Source organism: Vulpes vulpes, chromosome 2 (genome assembly GCF_048418805.1).
Source record: "Vulpes vulpes isolate BD-2025 chromosome 2, VulVul3, whole genome shotgun sequence".
Lineage (NCBI taxonomy): Eukaryota > Metazoa > Chordata > Mammalia > Carnivora > Canidae > Vulpes > Vulpes vulpes.
In genome coordinates, this window is record NC_132781.1 from 12262981 (window position 1) to 12276379 (window position 13399).

General features: G+C 35.6%; 1 protein-coding gene across 12 annotated transcripts in view; it reads right to left on the reverse strand.

Annotated features, from left to right (window-relative positions):
- CEP112 (centrosomal protein 112) overlaps positions 1–13399 on the reverse strand; it is a 397262-nt gene that overhangs the window by 153341 nt on the left and 230522 nt on the right. For all 12 annotated transcript variants that reach the window (XM_072746768.1, XM_025999623.2, XM_072746763.1 and 9 more), the window contains one exon: positions 425–655. In XM_072746768.1, the coding sequence (XP_072602869.1) occupies positions 425–655 (231 nt within the window). The remainder of the gene's footprint in view (positions 1–424; positions 656–13399) is intronic.

Below are 13399 nucleotides of genomic sequence, written 5' to 3' on the forward strand. Positions count from 1 at the left end.
TGCTGTTACAAAGTTACAAAAGATTGTGAAATAGAGAAATGACTATTAGAAAACTGAAGAAAGATCTGAAACCTAGACTTAACCTAGGAAAACTTAGGGCTATAGCCCAAATATGCCTACTCAGTACAATATTGGACAATATTACAGATTGTTTTATCACAATGTGCATTTAATCATTGTGGAATGGGATATTCCACACTATCCTCTCCATGGACATTAAGGGAAAATAGGAAATCTAACTCCCTGGATTATTTTTTTGGAGCTTAAACATATAGCAAGATACTTAAATTGCTCATTTGAACAGTTGGTAAATTTCTGGAGTAGTTCTATGCCTACCACCTTTTCGAGATTAGGTGCAAGGTGGCAGCAGTGTGGTCCAAGGACAGGTTTCAGAGGCCTGCACAAACTCAGCTAGATAGCTCACCTTTTCCAAAGTCACTTCTGTCTCAGCAGCATGAGTCCTTTTCAGCTCCATCTTCATCTTTTCTGACTCAGCCTTCAGTTTGTAGACAGCAGTCTCGTGGTCCCTCGCAGCTCTTTGTTTTTCCTCTTCACGAAGGAGACCGAGCTCTACTAGCTGCTGTTTCCGCTGGGAGTTCACGTGAATCAGCTCTTCTCTCAGCTTATGAACTTGGGCCTCCATGTCAGCAATAACCTTGTGTTTAAAAATAGAAAAATGGGTAGAGGATATGAATGGGAAAAATCATAAAAGGAGAATCACAAAAGGTTAACATACAAGTTCACGCTTTCCTTCCTTTCTCTCTCCTTCCTTCCCTCTTTCCTTACCCTCATCACTTATTCTTCTATCCCATGCCATTCCCTCCTAGCTTAGACATAAATTCTACCTAGAATGTTTTACCGTATACAACATGTTTAGTTTTGCTTCAAATATCTATGTAAATGGAGTACTATGTAAATGTATTCTCGTGCAATGTGCTTTTTCAAGTATTCAACATTATGTTCAAAGATTCATCTAGGGGATCCCTGGGTGGCGCAGCGGTTTGGCGCCTGCCTTTGGCCCAGGGCGCGATCCTGGAGACCCGGGATCGAATCCCACATCAGGCTCCCGGTGCATGGAGCCTGCTTCTCCCTCTGCCTGTGTCTCTGCCTCTCTCTCTCTCTCTCTGTGACTATCATAAATAAATAAAAATTAAAAAAAAAAAGTTTTCAAAGATTCATCTAGTATTTGCTATGGTATTTTTGTTTTTATTTCATTGATATCAGATCTTACTTCATGATGCATTCTACATTCTTGGTTTTACTTTATATTCCTTCTCTTTATTTATTTTCAGTATTTAACACATTTTTTTAGAAGATGTTATTTATTTAGACCACCTAACCAGCTCTGCAAGAAATATTAATGGGGACTCTGTAAAAGAAAGAGGAAGCCCAAAGAAATAATTCACAAAAACAGGGACTGAATAGGTATTATGATGACACTAAATTCATATCTTTCAATAGTAACTCTGAATGTGAATGGGCTAAATGATCCCATCAAAAGACACAGGGTTTCAGACTGGATAAAAAAGCAAGATCCATCTATTTGCTGTCTACTAGAGACTCATTTTAGACCTAAGGACACCTACAGCCTGAAAATGAAAGGTTGGAGAACCATTTATCATTCAAATGGTCCTCAAAAGAAAGCTGAGGTACCAATCCTCATATCAGATAAATTAAAGTTTATCCCAAAGACTGTAGTAAGAGATGAAGAGGGACACTATAATCATTACTTAAAGGATCTATCCCACAAGAGGACCTAACAATCAAGAATATTTATGCCCCTAATGTGGGAGCTGCCAAGTATATCAATCAATTAATAACCAAAGTAAAGACATACTTAGATAATAATACTCTAATACTGGGAGACTTCAACACAGCACTTTCTGCAAATACAGATATTCTAAGCACAACATCTCCAAAGAAACAAGAACTTTAAATGATACACTGGACTGGATGGATTTCACAGATATTTACAGAACTTTACATCTGAATGCACCTGAATACACATTCTTCTCAAGTGCACATGGAACTTTCTCCAGAATAGACCACATACTGGGTCACAAATGAGGTCTCAACCAATATCAAAAGATTGGGATTGTCCCCCGCATATTTTCAGATCATAATGCTTTGAAACTTGAACTCAATCACAAGAAGAAATTTGGAAGAAACTCAAAAACATGTGGAGGTTAAAGAGCATCCTGCTAAAAGATGAAAGGGTCAACCAGGAAATTAGAGAAGAATTAAAAAGATTCATGGAAACTAATGAAAATGAAGATACAACCGTTCAAAATCTTTGGGATACAGCAAAAGCAGACCTAAGAGGGAAATACATTGCAATATAAGCATCCCTCAAAAAATTGGAAAAAACTCAAATACACAAGCTAACCTCACACCTAAAGGAACTGGAGAAAGAACAGCAAATAAAACCTACACTAAGCAGAAGAAGAGAGTTAATAAAGATTCGAGCAGAACTCAGTGAAACAGAGACCAGAAGAACTGTGGAACAGATCAACAAAACCAGGAGTTGGTCCTTTGAAATTATTAATAAGATAGATAAACCATTAGCCAGCCATACTAAAAACAAAAGACAAAAGACTCTAATTAATAAAATCACGAATGACAAAGGAGAGATCACAACCAATACCAAGGAAATACAAATGATTTTAAAAACATATTATGAGCAGCTATATGCCAATAAATTAGGCAATCTAGAAGAAATGGACGCATTTCTGGAAAACCACAAACTACCAAAATTGGAACAGGAAGAAATAGAAAACCTGAACAGGCCAATTACCAGGGAGGAAATTGAAGCAGTCATCAAAAACCTCCCAAGACACAAAAGTCCAGGGCCAGATGGCTTCCCAGGGGAATTCTATCAAACATTTAAAGAAGAAAGAATACCTATTCTACTAAAGCTGTTCCAAAAGACAGAAAGGGACGAAATACGTCCAAACTCATTTTATGAGGCCAGCATCACCTTAATTCCAAAATCAAAGACTCCACCAAAAAGGAGGATTATGGACCAATATCCCTGATGAACACAGATGCAAAAATTCTCAAGAAGATACTAGCCAATAGGATCCAACAGTACATTAAGAAGATTATTCACCATGACAAGTGGGATTTATCCCCAGAATGGAAGGCTGGTTCAACACTCATAAAGCAATCAACATGATAGATCATATCAACAAGAGAAAAAACAAGAACCATATGATCCTCTCAATAGATGCAGAGAAAAGCATTTGACAAAATACAGCATCCATTCCTGATCAAAACTCTTCAGAGTGTAGGGATAGAGGGAACGTTCCTCAGCATCTTAAAAGCCATCTATGAAAAGCCCACAGCAAATATCATTCTCATGGGAGCCTTTCCTCTAAGATCAGGAACACAACAGGGATGTCCACTCTCACCACTGCTATTCAACATAGTACTAGAAATCCTAGCCTCAGCAATAAGGCAACAAAAAGAAATAAAAGGCATTCAAGTTGGCAAAGAAGTCAAACTCTCCCTCTTTGCAGTTGACATGATACTGTACATAGAAAACCCAAAAGACTCCACCCCAAGACTGCTAGAACTCATATAGCAATTTGGCAGTGTGGCAGGATACAAAATCAATGCCCAGAAATCAATGGCATTTCTATACACTAACAATGAAACTGAAGAAAGAGAAATGAAGGACTCAATCCCTTTTACAATTGCACCCAAAAGCATAAGATACTTAGGAATAAACCTAACCAAAGAGGTAAAGGATCTATACCTTAAAAACTATAGAACCCTCCTGAAAGAAATTGAGGAAGACACAAAGAGATGGAAAACTATTCCATACTCACGGATTAGAAGAATTAATATTGTCAAAATGTCAATGCTACCCAGGGCAATTTACACATTTAATGCAATTCCTATAAAAATACCATGGACTTTCTTCAGAGTTGCAACAAATTATCTTAAGCTTTGTGTGGAATCAGAAAAGACCCTGAATAGCCAGGGGAATATTGGAAAAGAAAACCAGAGCCAGGGGCATCACAATGCTGGATTTCAGGTTGTACTACAAAGCTGTGGTCATCAAGACAGTGTGGTACTGGCACAAAAACAGACACATAGATCAACAGAACAGAACAGAGAACCCGAAATGGGCCCTCAACTCTATGGTCAACTAATAGTCGACAAAGCAGGAAAGACTATCCACTGGAAAAAGGACAGTATCTTCAATAAATGGTGCTGGGAAAATTGGACATCCACATGCAGAAGAATGAAACTAGACCATTCTCTTACATCATACACAAAGATAAACTCAAAATGGATGAAAGATCTAAATGTGAGACAAGAATCCATCAAAATCCTAGAGGAGAACACAGGCAACACCCTTTTTGAACTTGGCCACAGCAACTTCTTGTGAGATATATCTGTGAAGGCAAGGGAAATGAAAGCAAAAGTGACCTACTGGGACTTCATCAGGATAAAAACTGCACAGCAAAAGAAACAGTCAACAAAACTAAAGACAATCTACAGAATGGGAGAAGATATTTGCAAATGACATATCAGATAAAGGGCTAGTATCCAAGATCTATAAAGAACTTATTAAACTCAATAGCAAAGAAACAAACAATCCAATCATGAAATGGGCAAAAGACATGAACAGAAATTTCACCAAAGAAGACATACACATGGCCAACAAGCACATGAGAAAATGCTCTGCACCACTTGCCATCAGGGAAATACAAGTCAAAACCACAATGAGATACCCCCTCACACCAGTAAGAAGGGTGAAAATTAACAAGACAGGAAACAAGAAATGTTGGAGAGGATGTGGAGAAAGGGGAACCCTCTTGCACTGTTGGTGGGAATGTGAACTGGTACAGCCACTCTGGAAAACTGTGTGGAGGTTCCTCAAAGGGTTCAAAATACAGCTACCCTACGAACCAGCAATTGCACTGCTGGCAATTTACCCCAAAGATACAGATGCAGTGAAATGCCGGGACACCTGCACCCCAATGTTTATAGCAGCAATGTCCACAATAGCCAAACTGGAAGGAGCCTCGGTGTCCATCGAAAGATGAATGGATAAAGGAGATGTGGTCTATGTATACAGTAGAATATTACTCAGCCATTAGAAACGGCAAATACCCACCATTTGCTTCAATGTGGCTAGAACTGGAGGGTATTATGCTGAGTGAAGTAAGTCAATCGGAGAAGGACAAACATTATATGGTCTCATTCATTCAGGGAATATAAAAAATAGTGAAAGGGAATAAAGGGGAAAGGAGAAAAAATGAGTGGGAATTATCAGAGAGGGTCACAGAACATGAGAAACTCCTAACTCTGGGAAACGAACAAGGGGTAGTGGAAGGGGAGGTGGGCAGGGGGATGGGGTGACTGGTTGATTGGCACTGAGGGGGGCACTTGACAGGATGAGCACTGAGTGTTATGCTATGTGTTGGCAAATCAAAAAATATACAAAACAAAAAAATTACTAAAAAAAAAAAGATTTTATTTACTTACTCATCAGAGACTCAGTGAGAGAGGCAGAGACACAGGTAGAGGGAGAAGCAGGCTCCATGTAAGGAGCCTGATGTGGGACTCAATCCCAGGACCCTGGGATCACGCTGTGAGCCAAAGGCAGATGCTCAACTGCTGGGCCACTTAGGTGTCCCTAACTCATTTATCTTTATACTTTCTTCTTGTCTTTTTTTTTAAAATAAATTTATTTTTTATTGGTGTTCAATTTGCCAACATATAGAATAACACCCAGTGCTCATCCCATCCAGTGCCCCCCTCAGTACCCATCACCCAGTCACCCCCACACTTTCTTCTTTTCTGATTTATTGAGTTAAGACTATAATCCGCCTCCAACTACTGTATCAGTTTAATCTCTCAGGTGTAGATATATGGTATTATCATTCAGCTCAAAATATTTAACTTCCTTTATTATTTTCTGGTTTATTTATATAAATAGTTTATTTATATAAACCATTTAGAAGCATATTTCTTAATTCTCAAATATATGGGGCATATTAGTTTCCTGAGGCTGCGATCACAAGTACCCCAAACTAGGTGGCTTAATGCAACAGCCAACTACTCTCTCACAGTTCTAGAGATTAGTAGTCTGAGATCAAGGTGCTGGCAGGGATGATTCCTTCTGAAGGCTGAGAGAGAGAATCTGTTCCATGCCTCCCTTCTAGTTTCTCATTTCTGCTTGCAATCCTTGGTATTCCTTTGGTTTGTAGACACATCATTCCAATCTCTGCTCCAACTTCAAATGGCTTTTTTGTGTGTTTGTGTCTCTGGATCCAAATTTTCCTCTTCTTTTAAGGACACAGGTCATCTTGGGTCTTTAGGATGTAATTAGTGCCTTTATAAAATGGGATTAGTGCCTTTTCAAAAGGAACTAAGAGATCCCTTGCCCTTTCCACCATGTGAGGATACAGTGAGAAAGTACTAGCTATGAACCAAGAAGAGGGTCCTCATCAGAACACAACCATGCTGGTGCCTTGATCTTTGACTTCCCAGCCTCCAGAACTGTGACAAATGAATTTCTGTTATTTATAAGTCACCCAGCCTGTGGTATTTTGTTATAGAAGCCAAAACAGACTAAGACATGTAGTCCAAGACAAAGAGACATGCAAAGATTTTATCTAAGTTAGTCTGATTTGAAAGCCTTTGTTTTTATCACATACTATACTGTATCAAACTAGTAAGAATTTTTTATAAAGAATGAAACTTACTGTATTTTATTAATTTATTCTTATTGTGCACCTCTAACCTCTAGTTTTCACTATGATTAGAACAACATTGCCTCCCACAGTTGCAAGGTCATAATGTCTTTATTAAAAATAAAAAATGAGCAAAAAAGTTTGCTTTCCAAAACCACTGACACCAACTCAAACTCAATTTCTATCTTTGTCAAAGTATGCAAAAATATTTTTAATGGATCATCACTGTCTGGGTCTTACTTTGCCTTTTCCTATACCTAATTTTACTTCTTCATTGCCTTTTTATTAGTGTATTTGTCACTTTTAGTGGCTCTTTGATATTTCATCATTGCAGGATATTGTAATTTACTTAATCATATTATTCTGAGATATTTGTCTTTTTTCCAATTAGTCATTATTATATATGAGACATCTATGAATAAATTACACTGGTATTTTGCTTTTAGGTTATATTATCAAAATTCTTTGGTCAAAAGAATAGCTTTCTAACTTTTTTTTCCAGATTGTTCTACAGAAACAATCCATTTCTAGTGTGAACAATGTGGATACATGGACCTGTTTCTCCACACCCTTGCTACTGCTGTACTTCATAATTTTGTATATTTTCATTAGTTGACTAGGAATGTGATGATAATTTAAGGACGGTATTTTAAATTGCTGGCACATTGGTATAAACTGGCACTAGTCCAATGATGGTTTTCAAACAGAAAAACTATAATGAAAAATGTATCAACTAATTATGGAAGAAATAAACATTAAATGAAAGAATCTAATGCTGAAGACTTCCCTGGGGTATTTAATATTTCAGTCCTTAGCATGTGCTGATAACTACAGTGATGGAACTGCCAAGATCAATCTAGAATAGATGTGTTCATTTTTCTTTAATATTATAAATAGTGAGCTAGAAAGCTTCATCTGTCTGACTGATATAAAAGAGTAGAATTACAAAGAAATTTTACAAATTAATAAAGGTTGTATCTGTAGGAAACACTGTAAGGACAACTTTTTTTATTGGAGTTCAATTTGCCAACGTATAGCATAACACCCAGTGCTCATCCCGTCAAGTGCCCCCCTCAGTGCCTGTCACCCAGTCACCCTAACCCCCGTCCATCTCCCTTTCCACCACCCCTTGTTCGTTTCCCAGTTAGGAGTCTCTCATGTTCTGTCTCCCTCACTGATATTTCCCACTCATTTTTTCTCCTTTCCCCTATAATCCCTTTCACTATTTTTTATATTCCCCAAATGAATGAGACCATATAATGTTTTGTAAGGACAACTTTTAATCAAGCTGATTTTAATTAACAGTTAAAAACATACAGACCAGAAAACATGGAAGCAACCCAAATGTCCATCAACAGATAAATGGATAAGCAAAGTGTGGTCTCTGCATACGAAGCAATATTATTCAGCTTAAAGGAAGAAGGAAAATTCTGCCTTATGCTACAACATGGATGAACCCTGAGGACATTATGCTAAGTGAAATAAGCCACTCACCAAAAGACAAATGCTGTTGATTCCACTTACTTGAGGTGCTTAAGGTAGTCAGAATCATAAAGACAGAAAGTAGAATAGTGGTTGCTAGGGGCTGGGGGAAGGAATGGGGGATTACGGTTTAAAGGGCATAGAGTTTGAATTTTATAAGAGTTCTGGGGATGGATGTGGTGATGGGTGCACAACAATGTGAATGTATTTAATGCCACTAAGTTGAACACTTCAAAATGGTTAAGATGGTAAATTTTATGTTATGTGTATTTTATAACAAAAAAATGAATTACAATAAACCCCACCAAAACACTAAACATACACACCAATTTCCTTGGAAAGCTAATGACTCTTGAAATCACCCTGAATCTGATAATTTTGGCAGAAGAATTGAGAGTTTGAAACACCTAATAAATGATTATGGATTGCCAGGATTATCATCAAAGCAGTCCCAAACAAAATTTAAAAATACAAATTATGAAAGCAAAATGTAGCTAAGTTGGGAACACATTCATGGTTAAGAAAGAATCATTTGGACTATGTTGCAAATTGAAAAATTATTCTATAGGTAGTCTTGGAATAAAAATACATTAATAAGTTGTTGATGTATTAGGTTACTCTGTACTTTCACAGAAAGTTTATGAGCAATCACCACTACTGGCTGAAATATTTCCAATGTGCTACTCTTTAATTTATAATTATATATAATTCACTATTTGTTAGCATCTATGATGTAGAAGCCATTGTAAGTGACTTCTAGAAAAAAAATTTTCCTAAAGACTTTCGACTGTGATATATAAGCTACACACACACACACACACACACACACACACACAGCATAGAGCCAGAAGAGAAGACAAAGTGCCATAAAAGTTCAAAAGAGGGAACAGTTTTTTTTTGAGCTAGGAAGAATTCTGGAAAACTGAATAAAATTGAATGCATCTGAGGTGGACTTTAAGAGACAAATTAGTACCACTTGGGGTCAGGGACAAATATAGGACATTTCAGGCAGAAAGAATGAGTTGCACGGAAGAAGAAAAACAGAACATCAAAGGATAGGGGAAATCTCAGAAAAGAGAGATTTGCTGCACACATTGAAGATATTAAACCAAGGCACTGGAAGACCAATAAGATGCCTCAACTGGATGCTAGAGAGGAGTACATGGGGATAGTAAGAGAAGAAATACCACTGAATTTGTATTAAGAAAGATTAAAGTGGAATGGGTTTCTATCATGGGTTAGAGATACCAGGGAGGAGAAGGCCAGCAGACAAGAATGGGTGATACAATTTCAGAAGTAGAATTAAAAGGGCTAAACAACTAAATGTGTGTTGAAGGCAAGGAAGAGACAGGAATATTGGTGGTTTAGGATGGTTATTTCAGGTAGTTTGGTAATTAGATATTCTGAGAGGCCCTCTCGAGATGAAACAACTAGATTCTGTATAAAATACAATGTTTCCTTTCTTTGCTCATAGGAAGTAAGGGAAAAATCCAAAGGGAAAACCAAACAAAACAAAAATCACACATATATAAACTACATGGGCCAAAAATAGGATAATGAGCAGTAAGCATACCCAAAAGGCAAGACATCTTTGAAGACAAATGTCCTTATTGGTACTGCAGCTTCAGGGACAAGGGATATGGGAGCTGAACATGATTCCACAGAATTAAGTCAGAGAGCCTAGAATAGGCCTAAAGTGGTTCCAGTTCCATAGTGTTATTTACTCCTGCCTGAAGCTAAAACAAATTCCCTCTGGAGAAAAGCTTCTTTGGTTTAATGTCTCCAAGTTTTCCATAAATTAAGATAAACCAAAAATGAGCTCATAGTAGAAAAATTACTTAATCCAGAAAAAAAAAAACATCATTGGTATGAGTCAGCAAAAATAGGTTTCCACTGACAAGCACTTCAAATATGAGAATTATCAGAAAATAAGATAAAATAATTATGTCTTAAATATTTTTAAAAAACAAAAGATGGAATCACAAAATTAGTAAATCAGAAGAGATTAAGCAAAAATTGCTAGATTTGAGGGGAAAAAAACAAATATAAATTCCAAAAAATAAGGTTTTTGAATAAAAGATAGAATTGATGGGTTAAAGCAGTTTAAACATAGCAGACGCAAAAAGTAATGAAAGAGAAGGAAGATCTTAATAAATTATTAGGGATACAACATATTAGTATCAGAAGACAATAACTATAAGTGAGATGTTTAAAGCTATGGAAGGTAAAATAAAAATATCTAACAGATGTCTAGAGTTCCAGAAGGAGGGGACAGAGAAGAGAAGATACAAAGCATATGTAAAAATGACTGAAAATTTTCCTGAATGGGAAAAAGCAAAAATCCACAGAAATAGTGAGTAGAATAAATATCAACCAGGATAAAAAAGGAAGGAAAGAAGGAAGGAAGGAAGGAAGGAAGGAAGGAAGGAAGGAAGGAAGGAAGGAAGGAGCTCCACACTATATATTAGGTAATGAAATGGCAGAACACAAAAGACAAAGAGAAGAACTTAAAAGCAGGCAAAGTGAGGGAAAAACAGAATACATTCAGTAAATTACATCCCAGTAGCAACAAGTACACCAAACATCCAGATATTGGGTTCTAGTACCATTCTTCAATAAAAGGAACCAGTGGCCCTTGGACAGATGACTGATTCTAAGAATGGGCAGGAAATACATAAGATGAATCCAAACATCTCGCTGGATGGAACCAGCTGATACAGGAACCAACTGACAGACCTCTCAATGGCCAATGCTGGAACAATTTGAGAAAAAAAGATTAGATTATATCCAAAGAATAAAATAAATATCCATGAAAACATACTCTATAAATAATTTAATAAATTAATAAAATGAGGGAGAATAAAACAAATCTTCCTTGCAGAAGAATTCCAAATTATAATGAAGGGTATTTTACAAATTCCTAATGGTTACTCCTCAAAACTGTCAAAGTCCTCAAAAGTAAGGAAAATCTGACAAATTATCATAGCAGAGGAGACTAAGGAGAGATAACAACTAAATGTAATGTGATATTCTAGATGGGATCCTGGAACCAAAAAAACGACATTAGGTTAAAAACTAAGCAAATCTGAATAAGGTATGGATTTTAGTTAAAGATGATATATCAATATTGGTGCATAGTTATATACAATGTATCATACTAATATGAGATCTTAGTAATAGATCTGGGGAAACTGGGTACAAGGCATATGGGAGCTTTTTATATTATCTTCTCAATTTCTCTAAATCTAAAAATGTTTTTAAAATAAAATCTATTTTAAAAAGGGTAAGAAAGAAGCATAGAAAAAAGGGGGAAAGATGAAAAAAGTAAGGTCTATTAATAATTGCAACAAGTGTAAATGGACCAAAATTACTACCTAAAAGAGTGTGATAGTTCAGATTTTTAAAACAAATCAAAAAAAAATAAAAATAAAAAAAAAATAAAACAAATCAAAAATCATCCATATGATGAATGAGACATACTGAAGACATGAAGAAACTGAAACTAAGGAAATGGAAAAAGTTATGCCAGTAAAATATTAACCAAAGATACTGTCAAAATAGAGTATCATTAAATTATTATTTTTAAAGATTTCATTCACCAAAGAGATACATCTAAACTATATACATGTGATAAAACAAACTCAGATTATATATACAACAAATTTAATGGAACTACAGGGGAAAATGGAAAAATTCACCATTCTAGTAGATTTCATCTCTCTCTCTCTTCTCTCTCTCTCTCTCTCTCTCTCTCACACACACACACACACACACACACACACATACAAGCATAAAACCTAAATGTCAACATACTGCAAAAACAATGGTGGTATCAAAAACCATTCTTCAACATGATTGCAATTAAATTTGGAACCATGGCAAAAATAGTAACAACAAAACCAAAATAATTCCCTACATACTTCAAAATTTTAAATATACACTTTAAGTAACTCATGTCTCAGGACGCCTAAGTGACTCAGTTGGTTAAGTGTATGATCCTTAATTTTGGCTCAGGTCATGATCTCAGGGAAGTGAAATGAAGTCCTGTGTTGGCTCTCTCTGTGCTGGGTTTGGAGTCTGCTTAAGATTCTCTCCTTCCCTCTCCCTTTGCCCACCCGCCCACCACATTCTCTTTCTAAAATAAAGAAAGAAATACCTTATAGTTCAAAATGAAATTAAGATAAAAACTAAAGTACTTAGAACTGATTTCTGGAAGAAGACCAAAAACATTTTTTTTTTCCATTTGTACTGTTTTAGATAGTCATGAGGGAGTTAGTGCCAACAGTCGGGGTGCATGGGAGATATTTTACTGTATCTATTTTTGTAACTTTTAAATTGATTGATGTTAACATATTTCCTAATAAAAATAAATTTATAACATTTAAATTAAAATTCTCAGAAATGACTGATAATGAAAATATTATTTACCAAATCCTGAAGGATGAAACTAAAGTGAAGGAAATATGTAGCCACAACATGCTATCTATTTTTAAAAGTCCAATTGTTAATAAAAAGCCAATTTAAGAAATTAAACAATTTCTGGTAAGACTGATAAAGGAAACAAGAAAGAAGGCACAAATAAACAATATTGGGGCTGAAAATAAAGCTGTGGCAATATTACCTGGAAAAAAAGAGACAGTTACTAAAATTTTAAAAAATACTACAAATCCATCACAGATTAAAAAGGTCATACCATAAAAATATTATGCCAATCATTGGAGAACCAAAGTGAAATAGATTCCTAGGAAAACCTAAACTGCCAAAAATAAGAAATAAAATAAAATAATCTAACTAGTAAATTGAAAGAATAGTGAAAAATCTTCCTACAAAGAAAACTCTAAGCTTACATAATTTCCAAGTAAGTTCTAAAAAAATTTCCCAGAAGATAGATCATTCTGGTCTTTATAACCTCTTGCAGAGTATAGAGAAATGTACTCTCAAACTATTTCAGAAATCATGATATTGATACCAAAGGATGACAAGAATAGCAAGAGAAATAAAAATTATATGCCAACTCATTCATGAACACAGACATAAAATCCTAAATAAAGTATTAGTAAGCCAAGTCCAGTAATGTATACAAATAAAATATGTAATTGCCATGTTATAGAGAATGCAAGAGAAATTTAACATCCCTCATAAATCTATCAATGCCAATAAATATGAAATTTAAATGAAATGGAAAAATTTATAAACTATAAAAATTT